Below are 18,438 nucleotides of genomic sequence, written 5' to 3'. Positions count from 1 at the left end.
GGCTCAGAGGAGTTTCGTCACTTCTTCACTCTTCACATCCGCGGGTCTACACTTTATTGCACCTCCCATGTCTGTAGTGGCAGCACTATTAGTGTGAGCTTGCTAACAAGGATGACTTTAGGCTATCTCATTTTCTCGGTTAAATTGCTTGAGAAACTGGGTCAGTGGTGGCACAGAGCTTGAATCTTCCCCCGGGCTTTGTCTCACACAGGAAGATTCACTAGAAGAAGCAGGAAGGTTAGTTTTTTTTATATAGATCGTCACAATTTTCCTTCCTGTTGTGAAATGATTAATAAAAATGCTGAAATGTGGTAACATATCTAAGTGGATATGGTTCATGTGATCATTTAAAAAAAAATGTATTGCTTGTTTAATTAAGCTAATGATAAACATTATGAGACCCAGCTGAAATGAACAAGACCCAAAAAAACCAGGGGAAGAAATGTTCACTTGAATTGTGAAGAAATCGCCTGGCATCCACTTTAAATAATCAGAATCAGAATAAGAATCAAAATACTTTAATAATCCCATAGGGAAATTATATATATATATATATATATCAGCAACAATGCTCCACTCAACACCTGTACTGAATGGGAGGTTGTGTTTCTACTAATAACGTTACTTTAATAAAGGAGTGTTGAAGAACAAAGGGGTTTTAATCTCTACACCAAGAGAAGAGAGCCATTTCTCATTCTGCAGTTTGCTGTCTCAGCAGTTTGACACAGAAACACAATTAAATGACATTGCAAGAACCCAGTCAAGCATTACACTGCTGACAGAGGAGCAAAAGACATAACACTAAAAGATGAAGTGTTCACCGGAGGAACTGACACCTTGGTCGGTAGAGCCTCACATGAGCCCCACTGTACTATAGTGCATTAAACAACTGACAAACGATCGTCAAATAAATTGGTCAGCTTTAATATACATTTTATAGAAACAGGTCAAGGAATAGCATTTGACAATCCATTATTATTTCTTCAACCAAAAGCACGTCAACAAATATCACAACAACCACTTTGTTGCCTTTCTTTGTGGAGAGTGAACAAATACGTACTTAGTTTGTTTAACTATTGGTGAGAGGGATAAGCAGTTTACATCATTTTAGAGATCAAATGAAATGAATGGATTAGTTAATTGCAGATTAATCAATAGATTATACCTATTAATACCATACCACTAGTTAATGCCCTCAGAGTTGCTGTTTCGCCTTGGACCAACAGTCCAAAGTAAATGAAGAGATAAACTAGGCTAAATTAGGATGCGATGAGATTAGATTAGATGAGATTAGATGAGATGGCACATCCAAATCCAAGGCCATGGTTTACATTGGGGAGTCTTTGTGCCAACTGGAGCAGTTCATATATTAACCTGTTATACATAAACACGAGTCATGGCATTATTGAGTGTTGAGTTCACATTGTGTGTTCCCTGTTGTGTTTGTTCTGGCTGAAAACAGTGAAGGATATTTTCAGTGCTTATTCTCAATGAACTTGACTCTCCTCATTCGTGTAAAACATTGCCATCCTAATGAGTGTCGGACCCTTCTGTGCAAAGCCCTGCCCATTCCTGAATCTGGACGCCCTCTTGCTCTTGGGAGGTTTTGAAAGTTTCCTTTTTGGGTCAGTCTGGCTCACCAGATGTTTCCTGAAACCTCAGTGTTCCCAACTCACTCCCCTCCCTGGTGTTGAAAGGCGAGGGAAGGACAGGGAGAGGGAATTTGTGTCTCAATCCCAGTAAAGCCATGCACAGAGAGATACCTGGAGTCCAACCAACGAAGCCTTGTCCTAATGTGCCTCTCTTCTACAAAGCTGGCGTTTACTTCAGGTGGTGGGACTGAAGACTGAATCTGGACTGCATACCCTGAAACATTCTGTGCAAGGTTGTTATTTTGAGTTGCTCACCTCCTCCTCCTCCTTTCTTCAGTAGTGTGAGCTCACAGGCAGGAATCCTGCTGTTTTTCCCGGTAGACAGCCGGTAGTCAGAGATGTCGTGGGGCTGTGGCCTCAGATACATGTTCTCCATGTCCCCTGCGTTGCAGCAGGGGGACATGTGCATACTGCATGACAAGGAAGAGCTGTCCAGACTGGAGATGGTACAGAGACTGGCCAAGGATGGCTGTCGCTTCCTGCAGAACCACAGCAAGGGCCCCGAAAGGACAAGCGAGGTGAGATCCATCAATCGACACCGCTGCTCTCACAGCTGAATTTGTTGTTTTTGTTGTTACCACATTTTAAATTCTGGTTGCTGCCTTGATGTAAAATCCATTATTTCTTGGTGCAATTCCCTGAACAGCTTTCATCAGTCAGATAGTAGTTATGGCACCGTAGCTCCTACTCAATTAGCATATTTCATCAATGAATAATCAGGTTGGAGAACATTAGTGTGTGTTGGTCTTGGCTGCACTGTTGTGTTTTATGCTGTGTTGGGACCATTGTGCCCACGCTTCTCTTCTTGCGCTCCAAGCAGACTTCCATCCATCAGCTGGTAATAATTTGTTGTCTGTTTTTATTGGTCTCCGTACGTTTGGTAACACATCTGCTATTTTCTGAAGATAAATTTTACTGCTTAGATTGTCTGGATAAATAATTCCAAACAGTCTCCAGATAGCTTTAAAGGAGATGGAAGAGTTATATTCAGTTCATTTTGATCATTTGCATTGAATTGTATTATATAGATCCACTGCATTAACCTAACCCATTAAATTCAGAGCTGGAAGGTCAATTTACAGTCGCTTTCTGCAGAATGTGACACACATTTATGGCATAGTTCATCTCTGTCAGTATGGCAGCATCCCCAGGCACAATCCCATCTATATATCATTGTTGAAAACATACCTACATGTCATCTATGTTCAGTTCAATGCCCACTCTTAAAAAAAAACATTACATCACCATCCACTGGATAAAACAGACATCTGATTGGTTGACCTGCTTGTGGGCTCAGCTTCCCTCTTCCTGCCAGGTGGGTCTGTGTGCTGAACTGAATAACAATGGCAGGAAAAGTTGACGCAATCCGCCATGCCAGGACTTTGTGTGACTGGAGGGTGGATCCCACAGCATCAGGTCGCTGACCTTTTGAAATGCAAGGCTGGATTATATTATAGAATGGTTTCAAGTAATCCAATGATGCTACAATGCACATCCGTAATTGCATGTGCCTGACAAATCAGTTAAAATCCCAGATGGATACCAGAATGTAGACAGTCGACTTCATTTTTGAGCAAATGTGAGATATTCCTGTGCAGGAGATGAAGAATGTTCAGTAATCTTCTTCTTCTTAAATATTTCTTTAGATAATTTCGACTAATTTCACTGTAAAAACCTGTTGTTTCTGAATGTAATAGTTAATAATTTTTTCACAATCTCTCTTCCTTTTCTTGCGTCTGCTTTGAATCGTGCAGAGTGTATGAGAGTCTTGTGCTCGACTATTCGCTGTGCATGCCATGCATCTCTGCTAATACAAGACGCATAACAAAACTAACAAAACATAACAGTGCTTATTTCATAAATCTGACATTTTGGTAGGTTACTATTTGGAGTTAATTCAGTGGCTCTAAATCAAACGGCTCCTCACAAGCTCATTTTCTTCCTCTTGTTCCCATTGTTATTGCTTGGGAGCGATTTATTCCATATCTTCACCCTGTCAAGATCGACAACTTTCAGGTTCCTGCGTGCTCCATTCCATGCATGCCAGGCCTGCTGCATAGCACAGAGACATTCAAACAAAGCTTCCCTCCGGACAGTGGAATCCATCTAGTTGCCTGAGAGAGACAGGAAACCATTTGGCGGGACACAACTTTGTGCAGAATCGTAATAGGCAGTGTTTGCTGTACTGATGATGTTGTCCATGTGCCGGCTGAGTTGGGGTCACCTGCAGAGTAAAGGGAGAACTGCTCCGGCACTCAGTCGCATTACAAGCATCATTTAGAGATGAATGATTTCCCGAAAATCAGGAAAATAAAAAATGCCGCTTTCCCCTTCTTTACATGTTCCCAGTCTTTGTTTCTCGTCATGCCTGATGACTCACAGTATGTGGATCATGTGACAGGATAACACATTCTGTTATTACGCAGGACAAAACCTTTGCACAAACAAAATCATCTTTATGGGTGTGTGTGTGTGTTTATATTAATAAAAGAAGAATAAATTTGGATGTTGTCACGTCAGCAGACTTAGACTCAAGAATGGAAACGATGAAGGAACTGCAAGCAAACACTTCCTTTAATGGTCATTATTAAGGGTTGGAAAATGTTTCTACTGTTTATGGACGTGACTGCCAGACTCTGTGATATCAATGCTGAAAATGTGGCCCACAGAGACAGAAGACGTTGTGTGTGTCTTTGTTTTATGCAGCTATGCATGGCTTGTGTATCTGCAGCATGTCTGTTTATGCACATATGTCCACATATCAGAGACAAGTGTGGTCAGGAAGTCAGGCATGACTGAAAGGGTCTGGTTGGATGTTTTTCCTGCAAAAGGCAATTAGGGCAGAAAACTGCCACTGCTTCCAGCCTTGTCTGCCCATCTAATCATATGCACAGAGGCTTTTGTTGCATTGACTGGTGGCTGAGGGTAGAGGTGGAGGCGGGGGGTGGGGGGGTAGCTTATGTGTGTGCGACGCAGTAAACTCCTCATTAAGACCAATATCTCTGATCCAGACACTCCGCTGTCAGGCAGCCACCGGACATATTTATATTTTACAGATGCAGCAATGAGCCATTTTGTTTTGCAAGTAGACTAGAATAATGCAGGTACTTCACACTGAAAATAAGAATGTCCATTCTGACCAGTGATGCATTACATCCAGTAGTATTAGCTAAGCTAGAATCTGAATACTTCTGCAATAAATTTCAGCTTCCTGTAGTTGTCAAAAGAGCATGATTCTCACAGCTGGTTGGATTTAATATTGTGGGGGTTTTTTTTATATATACTGGAACAAACAGATTGGGTTTGAACGTATTTTGGTCTGCAAGTAGTTGCACAAAACAGTAATTTATATTTTTTTATGAAGTAAAACGTTCAAATGCATGCTTGCATTGTGGTTTTTATCTGTGTGTCAAATAATACAAACAATTCACAGTTGGGTTCTGGGCGTTGTTTAACATTTCATGACATTTTGTAGACAATTTAATTGATTACAGGACAAAAACTGAGAAATGTAAATGATGAATAAATCGTGTGTTACAGGCCCATAATAGTTGAATCATAGACCATAAGACAGCTTGACAGTAGATCTGCACACAACACATAATTCAATAGGCTCTAATGACATAATTAACATTTGTGCAAGTCTTTTATGTTAGGCCCTGAATGGGCTCCACCGATAAGGACTGAATAATGATCCATGGAAATTCTCTATCAGCGACTGGGCCGGTGCTGACAGAGTATTATGATGGAAATCAGCAGTGGTTCATGTGAGTGGGAGGAAATTCAGGGGAATCTCCTTGGTGATAACACACTCCCTCCCTTTCTCCCTCACTCCGTCCCTCACTCCGTCCCTCTCGCTCTCCCACCCCAGAGTGACGAGGCAGTCCGTGTCCATGTGAGGGAGAGGGGCCACGATGTGTCTGTTCCACTGAGGGCGTCGTCAGAGCAGCCGGCCCCCTCTGCATCAGCAAGGGGAGGAGGGAGAGAGGAGGCAAGGAGCAGGAGGTAAGCCTCTGCTTCCTAGATTCATTCCTTCCTCCCGCTCTGACTATCTGGTTGTCCCTTCAGCTCGCTCCCTCTCACCACTCTGTCTCCTCTTCTCTCTGGATCCCACTCCCACTCAGGCATGCTTGCATTACGTCAACTCCCTGTTCATTAACGTACGTATAAGTGAGCAGTATCTGCTGGCTGCCTTCCCATTCAAGTCATTCACTAGCTTACCTGGTTTGAGGGAGAGCCAGCAGAGGACTTCAGGCTATAGCAGATGCAGGTGGATGGACGGATGGACTGTACAGGGGGCATACAGCAGTAACCACGGCAACATTGCCGGTGTGAGGGCACAGGGACTCTGCAAGGATGGGATCTCGTCCACGGACACCGAGCCTGCAGGAGGAAGGACGACTGCTGCACGCTGCCTTGGTGGAGCAGGAGGAGGACGAGGACAACGAGGACTTCTCAGACGAGAGCAGCAGTGACAGCACTAGCCGGGCAGAGCCGGTGACAATGCTCACCTTTGATGTCCCCTACTTTCGCTACATAGACGATGAAGGGACAGAGGGAGAGGAGGACTGGAGCAGCAGCCGCTCTCTGTCTTCTATCGAGGAGGACTTGTCCACTGATTCTGTTGTGTCTGACAGGTATATGGTGGTATCAGGAACCCCGGAGAAAATACTGGAGCATTTACTGAATGACCTGATGGTGGATGATGAGCAGGGGATGACACAGGGCAAAGAGTCAGGTCAGAATGCATGCTTTCATTTCCTGAACAAGCTCTCACTGCTGTGCTCAGGCTCTGTGTGAGTAAGCATTTTATTTTAGAGAAAGCGTATAAAATTGGTGGGTTATACCTTGACAACTTTGTGCTAAGAATATTGTTAGGGAGGTGTGCTTACATGTTTGAGTTAAAAGGCAAATGACTCCCTTTACTTTCTGTTTTGCTCCACCCCAAGCCGGGACATTAGCCCCTCACCCCTATGGACATCCCTACCAGGCATCCCTACCAGGCTGTCATTCCCAAAACGATTTGGAGTTTGAATCGATTCATTTAATGGCTTTTCCAAGAGATGCACGGTTCTCCCCTGTTTTTTGCCGGTGACATGTGACATGTGGTACAGCTTCACAGCAACAGCATGTTTTCTGTGATCCCAGCAGGTGCACGATAATGTGACACTGTTGCCAAGGCAGAGGAGACTGCTTGAGCTGCAGATGAAGGCAGTGGCGTAGGCAGGCAGAGGGAGGGTGGAAGAGCGATAAGACAAACATTTTGGGAGTAAAGGGAAGCACGGAGGGAAGAAAAGGAAGTGCAGATTTTTCCTTTGAGGCTGGAGGAGGTGATAGTAAGAGATCAAGACCTCTAATTACGATGAAGGCAGGCTAACCCCTAAGAACATCCCTGAGTTTAACGTTCTCACATTAAACCAGCCCATTCGCAATCTACGGTTTAGGGAGTATCCTGTGGGGTTTACTGCTGATGAATCATTTACCTGCAGTGCCCTGCAGTGAGCGTTCACAGGGGAAGCCTCCAAAGGGAGCTGCGGACCAGAGCGTGATGCTGAGTGATATCCCAGGGTCAAAGAGTCAGAGACCTGAAGAGGATGAGAGGGGCTCTAACGCCTGAACAGTAGATCAGCTGAACTGATGATGTTTAATAGTGTGATTAATGAGGTGCTCTCAGCTCCAGTGCTAGCCTTGGAAGTTCAGCTCCCCACAAGCATGACAATGAACAAGATCCTTAATTTAGCCAAAAGGAGATTTATCTAAACAACCACCATATTGTTGTGTTCAGCCTTTCCCTCGGGGATGGCTCAGACAGCATGAACATGATTGATGACTGCATCACAATATTGATGGGGTGTTTATGACTAACATGCAGCACAGCACATTAGATAGACCAAGACTGTCATTATGGTCGCTACGCTCCATGTGCATTATGGCTGCAGAGGAGTTTTCTGCAAAAGGTGGCACTTTTCTGAAAGCACCACTGGTGTGTTGAGGAAAAGCAACTATGGAGTCTCTATTTGTCTCCATATGGACATTGCATGTGCTAGAATTTCCGTATTTGGGATAGAATCATCGTAATCTTCCTCTGACCAGTCTCTGGTGCGGCCATTCATTCCAGCTCTGGAAAACATGGAACATTTGTATTCAGAATTAGAGGACATTCCAGCTCTTTCACTGATCGTAATAATTTAAGAGTGGATCCTGGTGAGCATTTAACAACAAATAATACATTAACATGCAGGACTTAGACCGGCAGGTGATTGACAAGGTGCATTGATTTCACTTGATTAACAAGCTGCCAAATCAATGAATCAATTTTGAGTTTCTGCTGAAAAGGAAATACGATTTGTTTTGTGCACTAAGCACCATCATAGGAGGTATGTTTATTGATTTTTTTTCTGATACAGGCAAACTGCCATGAATATGTGAAAGGTTTAAATATATAATATCTTAAATAACTGAACTGGACTCTCAGAGAATGCATAAACTCCAACAGATATAAAGTGATATGTAAAGAAAATCCAAAATCCAAAAGCGTCTCCGGCAAATCAGAACCATTTCTCTCCAAACATTATTTGAAATCTGTCAATATTTGCTGCTAACAAACAAACAGACACACAATGTTGAAGCTCTATTCATCTATACATCACATATAAAGTACATGAATATCTAGGGGTCCGTGTCTGCTAAAGTGATTGGAATACATCTAATCTGCGGGACATTCCTTGTCTTTTTAATTTCATGTTTTTGGACGCAATACTAAGGAGTAGTTAAAATTATGACTTGCGGTTATAAGATTAAATATTCATCCTGTATTCCAACTTCAAAAAACTTGCAAAGTGTACAGCCTGGAGGACAGTTTGGAAGCTGTGGCTCATGAGAAAGTGTTTCACTTAAGATAACCTGGAGAACATATAAAGCGGTGGGCTGGAGGCAAACACGGCGGGTGGATGGGTGATCCTCGGTTTTGTTTTCTGGCTTTGGGTTAAGGTGCCTCACTGTATTCTGTGTAAGAGCTACACGTGTACAAAGTCCCATAAGCGTTGAGTGATGCATCCACTGCTGCTCTGCACGGATTAACATAATGATGGCAGGGAGTTCGGTGGACCAGAACGCACACAAAAGCCCTGGGAAGCCAGTGTGAAATTAAAGCAGAGAAATTACCCTTCTGGGTGTGAGGCACACTTAGAGGGGTTGAGAGGAGGCTGGCTCTCACGGGGTGTGGAAAGGGTTTCACTTGTGGCCAAAGTTACTACACTCCTCTATATCTTCATGTCTCAGAGTTTATATGGATGCTTTTATGTCCATTTCTGAAATGATCTCATGTTTACTCTTCATCACAGTCCAGTGTTTCGATGATGAAGAGTACAGGTGCATTTCATACTGTTGGTACTATTTGATCGGCTTCGGTTTAATTAATTTACAGACATATGTACACAGGGTGACCTCACGATAAGTCACTTAGGCATGCAACGGCAGAGAATGCTGTTTGTGAGCCCGTTTGAATGACTTATCACAATGAAACCAGACTTTGCCAGAGGTCAGAGCGACGACCCGACACATCAAGCATTACTGGCTTATCTATGGCGATACAGTCTGCATTGGGGAAAGTGTGAGATTGAAGATAAGGCGATCAACGGCTTGTTTGAACTTGTGGGTGCAAAATGCAACTGAAGACTCCTCAGTGGTCTCAGCACCTGATTACCAGAGACCATGAGGTCCAATTCTTACATTTTGTTCGCCTTTGAAACATCTCTGCTTAGTGCTTGTTCAAAGATATTTTACACTCAAGCACGGGTTCTCCTTCTGGCGTTATTAAAATGCACGGGGGGTGTATGCACCTCAACAAACATTAATCAAAGACTCATTGATGTAACTGATGCACAGCTGTGGAAACGCAATGAAAAGGGATTATATCAACTTCACAGACTGGCATCTGGTTTTAAATAGATGTCGTCTATTCAATTTTAGGAGTCTGGCAGACAACATATAAGCACGTATATTCTTGTGTCCATTGTGAATAACACTCTTTTTGCAGATACACTTCTGGATGACTTCCTGCTGACCTACCCGGTGTTTATGTCCACCAGCGATTTATGCCAAGCTCTTCTGGGACAATATCCTTGACCATAGAAATATTGTTACAAATATCTGCACATTATAACAATAATTTGAGATCAGACATACACAGATGTTTAATTCAAAAAAGGGACCGCTTATTGATGTCTCCATTTGTGCCTCTCTTGCCTCCTGTCCTGGAATCAAAACCAGCAATGCTCACCCACCCACCTCATTTATGCTTCATCTCATACTGCATTTGCGGCTAGCGAATAGATCTCACTCTCCCTCTGTGCTGAAGCCTTAACTGAACCCCACCTATTGCACCAAGCGACACCGCAGGAAAGAGGACAGGAAAGAGGCTCTGGAGAGGAAACGTAAAGTGTTGCACCTGGTGTCACACTGGGTGGCTCTCTGCAAGGATTTCCTGAGGAATGACGACCATGTTAAACTGTTCCTGAAGGTAGGAAATGAAATGCTCCATGCAAATGCTAGAAATTTGTTGTGAGCCAGACTCATTATGGGACCAATGAAAATTGACATTTCCTTCAGTCTTTATATCGTTTCGTTCTGGATGATATTTTTGAGCACCCGGCGCTGGAGGACAATGGGAGGGAGCTGCAAAAGCTGTACCAGCTGCATCGCAGACAGTGAGTAGCCATGAAAGTGTCATTATAAGCTGCGAGACACAAGGTAATTCAATACATACACAGATTTTCAGTATGTTGGCTAACTGTTTTACTTATTGCTATCAAGTCTTGTGCAGGAAGTATGATTGTGACTATCTGAGGTCTGAAAGAAACAGGGTCACCAGCTGGTCTCCGGGCACAAAGAAAGGGCTCCTTCACTGCTTGTTTCTCATCAATGAATCCATTCAGAGTTTGCGGAGCAATCACAGTCTTCTGGGGTTCTTTGCATTGAAATATGAAGGTCATGCAGCTCTTTATCTTGAGTGTCCAACTCTGAGGAAATACTTGGTTTTGAGAATTATCTTTGAACTGGAAGACAAAATTTTTCACTTGCTCTGAGAAAAAGGAAACGTTCAGACACATTTTCAAGCTTCTTCTCTATTAATGGAGTCAAACACATATAATTATATCATCTTGGTGGATGATATAATAATCCTACCAATCAGTCATAACCCTAAAGGTAAAAGCATACAACAGCAATGCATTGATTGATGCAATGTCCATCCATCCATCCATCCATCCATCCATTTTCTTCTGCTTTTCTGTGTTGCGAGTCACGGGAGTTGCTGGAGCCTATCCCAGCTTGCTGTGGGCAAGATACATTATCAGATACATTTATTCAGTTGGAATGGGCCCCTATGATCTCACTTTGTCTTGTTATAAAACACTTCTTATGCAGCAGATCCACATTTTAATTGGGGGGGGGGGGGCTCTGGTGTCAGATAGAAAGCAGAAGCATCATACTTTCGTATTCCTGAAAGAAACCTCTGGGCGCCCCATATTCAAATGATATTCAAATGATGCTACTTTATACAGATCAGCATTTGTAACAAACCAGGTTGACTTACGAGGCTAGTTGAGACTGAAATAATCAATCAGTGTCAGAAATGGTTAGTAACTATGGTGAAAGAGCAACTACCCTTAATAAACCAATTAAAAATTGAGATGAATGAATGGATTAGTACATGTTAGTCATGCATGTACAACATGTATAGACAGAGAAGGCATGCATACATTATAAAAGCAAGTACTGAACTATTTTTCCATAGAAAGGAGGATTTTGTAGGCGCTGTATGCATGGGAGATAAATGTAAATGTTAGTATTAAACATTCCATTACTCACATTTCCTTCACCTTCATCCTATACTAAAATTTAAACAGTTGTTTTTTTCCTAAATTCTTGGTTTATAAAGAATGAGCACCACTTTGCTGTCTCTTCCTCTCCCTCATGCACAGCCTCCAATCAGATCCGCTCCCTCGGGATACTCCAGCCTACCGCCCATTAAAAACCAGTGCAGATAATTCAACCCAATTCTGCTGCTGTTATCTGGGCCTGTTTATTCATGTTTATAGTCGGGGTGGGGGATCCTCACCACCACTCCTTTAAAGCGGGGGACTATGTGTGGGTGTGACTGACTGACACACTCAACTATTTATGAGATATTCATAAGCAATGGTGGGGGGAGGACGAGGCTGGCTGTGAGGAGAACAACTGAAAAGCCTAATTGTTCTGTGGTTGGAACAGCCATTTCCGTCTTTCATATGTGTAAAGGACATATCAGGAGTGTTGGGAATCACACGGCTCCTGATCTCGTGCACGCTCTCATCATGAGACGTTGCGATTTACTTGTTGACGTCGACTGTGACTTTATTTCTGATGAGTAAGAACGTGAACTAGATCACTTGCTCTGTTTTGTCGGGACAGGTGGAATCAGGTTTCTCATTAGCACACGACTTCTGCTGGTCAATGAGCGGAGATCCCCGAGGACAGGCTTTGTGCATGCCAACATGCCTGTTGTGATGTAGAGTCAAGTAAACGCTGAGGGATGATTATGGACATTGGATATCCATCATTCTAGCCAGGCCAAACTGATGTAAATAAGGTGATTAAATTAAAAAAAGTCCACCAAATCGGCACATGGTGGAGTGTTTTGATTTGGTATTATTGCAAGCTAAGGAATACTCACAGGTCATATGTTTTCAGGATGTGTGGGCACAAGATGGTACTTTTTACTCATACATGTTTTCTTCTTTTTCCAGTGCTCTGGAGGAATATTCCCCACATAGAAAGGTGAGTGAATATATCTTTAAGTTCTGACTGAAACTGAAAAGCGTCCATTAAACAGACCTGATATCCGACTATGACGTCTGACCCATTGTCCTCCTCACAATTCATGTAGTTCTACTGTAATGATCTCAGGCAACATGCATGACAGTGTGTTGGAATCCACGTATTTCCTTTCCTTTAGAGCAAAGCACTTTTCCACCAAATGAGCCTGAAAGAGAATGAGCTCCATGTCAGAGGAACACAAAGAGAGACCAAGGAAGGTATGACGTAAAACGTACCACCCTTCACACATTCCTCCTATCGTATGTTGCTTCCAAAGCTGCCGGAACATTGGAACAATGGGAATCTTTCCAGGGAAAGAATGAGAAGTGTTGGACATTCCTGGGTTGTGATGTATGAATTCCCTTTAAGCTGCTGGAATCATGGATTGCTTCTGTTTATGGGAAGGTTCACGATGACGTCCACCTGTCTAGCTCAGTTTATTTTATCTTGCTTTTTTTTTTCTTTGTTGCATCAATATCTTCAGGGAATTGCCCCACTGTCCTTTTACCTCCATCAGGACAACCTGCACCGTTACACTACTAGAGCGATGGAGGATCATGTAGTTTGCTCAAAGTCACCTTGTCACCCTCTGTCCATCCCGCTTTTGAATAAATGGCAGCGGTAATGATGTAATGAATTGGCCATTTTTTCTGGTTCAGTTCTTGCTAAATGATTAGATAAACTATAAAATATCATCTGAGTCTGTAATTATGAAGGAACCCTGAGAGAACTTTGCCTTCTGCAGTCTGCACGGCTTGAGAAATAAGTCCTAACAAAGTATTCTAACCGCTGCTCACAGCAACGGCCCCCCCGGCGTTGCAAAGAACGATGAGGAGGACCAATACATCTATAAAGTCATTCTCCTGCATCAGAATTGGATTTCTTGATCTCTGTTGTCTACAAAATATGATGACATTCAGTAAAATAATACCCCACAGCAAACAGGCCTGCGTCCGCGGGTCATGGGCAGAGCTATGCTTTGTGAAATCACTGTGTATTCTTTAAATTGTACGTCACTGAGACAACGTTGTCTCTGTTACAGTGCTGTGCCATGTTTATGTCACCATGAACTCCTACCTGAGTATGAGGGCCCATGCAGGGGTGGTGGTCGAGGACCTGCTGCAGGCAGTGGCAGATAGGATGGATGTCCCCCGAGGGGAGCTGGAACTAGTCGCCGTCACTTACCCTGGGGGTAAATACCATTGTAACCACCAGCAATGTGTATCACTACATGCATCTACAACATAATGTGCACATGGGCAATGAGGACATTACCATAGAGACATTTACAAATGTGCTAAATGGACTCAAACACCTCATGCTACTATTTTACAATAATTGGTTTTAAAATTAAATACATTTAAAGTACCAAAAATTATTATGGCTATGATCAATTGTGCATGAATAACACAATGTAGAAGCTGATGAATAATTCCTTTCCCCTAATTTTCCCTTTTACGTTGCAAAACAATCAGAGAAATATATGTCAGGATTTTTCCAATTGAAAATAAACAAATATGAAAAATCCAATGGGTAATCAATAATTTAACTAAATGCCAGATCAGTATAGATGACTCTGAGGTCTGAGGTAAATTATAATGTGTGCTGCTGGAGTGGAATGAACATATATATCATTTTAGTTCATGCTTGGAATTATACACTTGAATATTCCACTTATATTAAGTGGTGTTAATACCAGTGGAGATTGTAGACAGTCCAGTGATGTAACGTCCGTCTTTGTTATTAGAAACAGCTGCCATGGTTTCATAGATCTTCTTACGTACAAACTTACACATTCCCAACAGTTTACATAAAAAAAAAGAACAAAGCTGATTGTGACAGGACTGAAACCAGTTCGAACACTGCGCTCTTATGCAGTCATGGACAATGATTTGATTTCAAACATGACTCAGTAATTGCATTCGCCCTCCCCTTGTCTCCTCCTCCTGTATGACATATATATTTAACAATATTCTGATATCTCTGATTTGCAGGTCGACTCCTCCTGCAGCCTCGGGACAGACTCCTCGCTGATTCCTTGCATCCGGTGGGGAGGCTGCACGTCTGCAGGAAGGAGCCGGGGGAGGTCCTGGTGAGAATGTCACTTCAACATGACGTGTCCTTTCAAATGAGACATACTTTAGACAAAGTCCTGTGTCAAGAGTGTCTTCTGTTAGTGTTCAAACATCAGCCCAGGAGCAGCGATGAATGCACAGATGAGCCGGTCATTCGTTCCTTTCTTCTTCAGAAGCCGCTCACAGATAACTCCGAGCTGCAGCACAGGACAGCTCGGATGCTGAATCTGAACACATGGGACGTGGCTGTGGCTCTCACCGACTTTGACTGGACCATCTTTGATTCAATTCATGAGGTAGTTGTTTACGCATGTCTTTTTTTATGTTTTTAAATGTTTGATTAAATCAGTTTTATAATACAACGGGCACGCTTGTTCATGTCAGGACTCATGCCCCTGTTCTTTCCGCAGCAAGAACTTGTCTATTTTACCTTCAGCCGTCACAGCTGCAGCAGCTCCACCGCTGCGTTGGAGCTGCTGCTGCAGCGCTGCAACGACGTCCAGCTGTGGGTGATGACTGAGGTGCTGCTGTGCCCAGCGCTCTGCAAAAGGGTCCAACTCATCAAGAAGTTCATCAAGATCGCTTCCCAGTCAGTAGCTCTATTTTGCATTGTTAAATCGAAGCACGTCCGTGAGATGTTTAGATTTGGATGGGGATGCGCCGCCCTCTAGCGACTAAGCATTGAAATGCATCTAAGCATTGAAATGTCACTGAGCCCCTGGGAGTACAGTAACTGGATTGTTTGTGGATTAATTTTTATAGCTGTAAAGCTCAGAGGAACCTCAGTTGTTTCTTTGCCATTATATTGGGCCTGAACACTGCAGCCGTCAGCCGCCTCAACCAGACCTGGGAGGTAAGGAGGTTTTCTTTTCTTACACACATCAAGGTCATGCTTTCACCAAAATCTGACATGTTTGAAACGACTTTGTATTATATCCACAGAAAATCCCTGGGAAGTTCAAAAAGTTATTTTCAGAGCTAGAGGCAATTACGGTAAGTATAATGCAAGCAATCTGTGTATATAATGCCATATATATATGTATAGTGTGTGTGTGTGTGTGTTTAAATGAAATCTATGGCATCATTGATTTGCTCTAACAGAAAAAGCAAACCTGTGTTTCTGTGTGTGAGGAAGACATTAATATCCAAACAGCAGGAGAAGCATCGGGTGTTTTAGATCATTAGTCTGGAATGCTGCCATAAGTCAGCATTGCGTGTACATGTACATGTATATATGTATATACCGCTCCCCAGAGGATTACTCTCTGATTTATTCTAAAAATATCATGACAGGATCCATCGCTGAACCACAAGGCCTATAGGGACTCCTTCAGGAAGATGAAGGCACCAAAGATCCCCTTTCTTCCTCTGCTACTGAAAGGTGCACTCATTATAATGTCACTTTGGTGTTCCACAAATTAGACTCGGAGCAGAACACAGTGAGGTATTTACATCAGGCAGACAGGACAAGGTGAAAAGGGCACGTTGGTGAATACTAACAGCATGTTTGTGTTGTAGATATGACGTTCATTCATGAGGGAAACAAGACATTTCATGACAACGTGGTCAATTTTGAAAAGCTGGTGAGTTCCCAAAGCCTTTATAGAAAACAGTACAATGCTTAAATTGTAAAGTTCTATTTAAATAAGACTGTTCATCTTTGTCTCTAGCACATGATAGCAGACACGGTGCGTCTCATCCGGCAGTGCCAGACAGATCACATGGGTCAGTACTGAGAGCACTAATTTCTCATTTGAGGATGTGAAGAAAAACAAAGTATTTTGTGTCTTTGGAGGATAAATTATCCAATCTGTCAGCACAATCAGAGATGTTTTGCATTTCAGTTATTTGACTTATTTGAAATGTAAATGTAAATTATTTCAACATCAACAAGAAATTGAGGAACATTCTCCCTTAGTCAGTTGGCCTTGGAGTCAGTGATACAAAGATAAGAAAAGTTAGATATCTTTTTTTCAGAGTTTAACAGAATTGTCCTGGGTGCTACTGTCTTTGTGGGCATGGAGGCAAAACATTTTCTATCCCTCCAGGAAATGGCATCACCCAGAAGAGCAGCTCGGAGGTGCGAGCCTGCATTGATTACCTTCTTATCATCGACAATCAGGAGACTCTGTTTGAACTGTCTCACAGACTAGAGCCTCGGGTTTAAGAGGACATCTCTTAACGCACAGACCTTTGGATTGCCAAGAAGCAATCCATCCATCGATCTATCTCTCAGGACTCATGTGGCAATCAGAGGACACTGCACGATCCTGGATGACCACCAGAGGGAGCTGTTCAATCAGGAAAACACACACTAGGGAATGGGAACAAACAGCAAAAGACCTATCCGAGGACAAACACGGACGATTCAACATCATCCAACACATAAGCTTCAGTTAGAGCAGTTACACTCAATATTATGCAACCTATAGACAAGAACAAACACCAGCAGCAGGTTTCGGCTGAAGATGAGAGGGCCCCAACCTGCTGCTGCTATGTGATGATGATGGCCCGAGGTTGGGAGGTGTAACGCTGATCTGACAATGACCCATCAGCCCACCTGCTGAGGAGAACCAGCCAAATGTCTTTGTTTCTGTTTCCCAATTGGTAATAAAAAACTACAGAACACGACTGCACAAGCAAAAGTAGTGAACTTAGAAGTGTATTCTTGCAAACATTAAGTTGAAAAAAGTGTAACAGAACATGAAGATTAACTACTGATAATTGTAAACACATTTTTGTATCTTCAGATAGTGTAATTTTACTGTATGTGGCAGCAGAACGTAGCTTTCAGATTTAACCAAAAACTGTTTTTTTCAAAGACACTTTACTTGATCTAGATGGAGGACATGCTGTCACCTGTGTGTGTGCGTGTGTGTAGGTGTGTGTGTGTGTGTGAAGACAGGTTTCATAACAATTGTTGTTCAGTATTGGCATTTTGATTTTTACTTTTTACAGTGCAGTATTATTTTACCATGCGGTTTCATTTATCTTTACACTTTCCGCATATTAAATTAGGCTTCAAAGTCAGAAGGAGATAAGAAAAGAAAGCATAGAATACAATTTATGTTTGACGTGTGTGGAAAAGTTGTGCTACGGTGGCGCTTGATTGTGTCAAGTAGGAAAAAATATAACGTGAAATTAATGATAAGTGGTCATTTTTAAAGAACAATTGGTGTGCGGATCTCCAGCTGCAGACAATCAAGTTAAATGAAGTCAACCGCACTGGACCCAGACTGATCCAGCTCTGTGATGGGCTTTAAAGTTGAGGTTAAATCAAAGGGCAGTGTGCTCGTTCTGGAATGAGAGGCTCAGAAAATCAGATCACTTTAGTTGGATTTTCTTGTTTCACGAAGGACGACTAAATCAGATACTCCTAAAATCTATTACTGAGCTAAAACGGAATTTTTCCATCCACAGTACATGTATGGATGGATATTGTACAACTTACAATAGTTAAAGTAACTACTGCAGCACCTTAAAAGTACAGGAAATTAAGAAGCCATTTTCTTATGTACAGTGTAGCAACATTATACAATCATGTATTTGAGTTATATTCCTTGCGTTTAAGTCCACAGTGAACAGGGCGAGCGCGTGCGTTTGCACCATTATTTTGAATTTATTTTGTACTATCAACACTGTTGGGTTGACTTTTTTTTTTATACGTTATGTATTTGTTGAAGTATGGATACAAATATTTTATTTATTTCCAAATAATTTATTTATTCTGTATATATTCATTTTGATTTTATGTTTTCTGTATGTACTCTTTTTGGCTGGTCTGCATGATATGGCAAACCATGGAATGACCACCAGTGTCATCTGTGCATTCAATAAAGTGTTTTCCTCTCATA

At 42.3% G+C, this 18,438-nt stretch overlaps 1 protein-coding gene across 1 annotated transcript; it reads left to right on the top strand.

The window, feature by feature from the left end:
* Positions 1-1,990: 1,990 nt before the first annotated feature.
* LOC137912824 (rap guanine nucleotide exchange factor 5-like) lies at positions 1,991-16,900 on the top strand. Its single transcript, XM_068756960.1, has 18 exons — positions 1,991-2,170; positions 5,524-5,657; positions 6,290-6,390; positions 9,691-9,769; positions 10,029-10,173; positions 10,263-10,360; positions 12,440-12,470; positions 12,649-12,727; positions 13,552-13,701; positions 14,504-14,601; positions 14,758-14,880; positions 14,995-15,173; positions 15,347-15,437; positions 15,527-15,577; positions 15,878-15,965; positions 16,103-16,167; positions 16,255-16,309; positions 16,633-16,900. The coding sequence occupies exons 1-18, from the start codon at positions 1,991-1,993 to the stop codon at positions 16,749-16,751; spliced, it is 1,866 nt and encodes a 621-aa protein (XP_068613061.1). The 3' UTR covers positions 16,752-16,900.
* The last annotated feature ends 1,538 nt before the right edge of the window (positions 16,901-18,438 follow it).

This window comes from Brachionichthys hirsutus, chromosome 3, assembly GCF_040956055.1.
Source record: "Brachionichthys hirsutus isolate HB-005 chromosome 3, CSIRO-AGI_Bhir_v1, whole genome shotgun sequence".
Lineage (NCBI taxonomy): Eukaryota > Metazoa > Chordata > Actinopteri > Lophiiformes > Brachionichthyidae > Brachionichthys > Brachionichthys hirsutus.
This window is presented reverse-complemented; position numbering and strand designations above follow the sequence as displayed.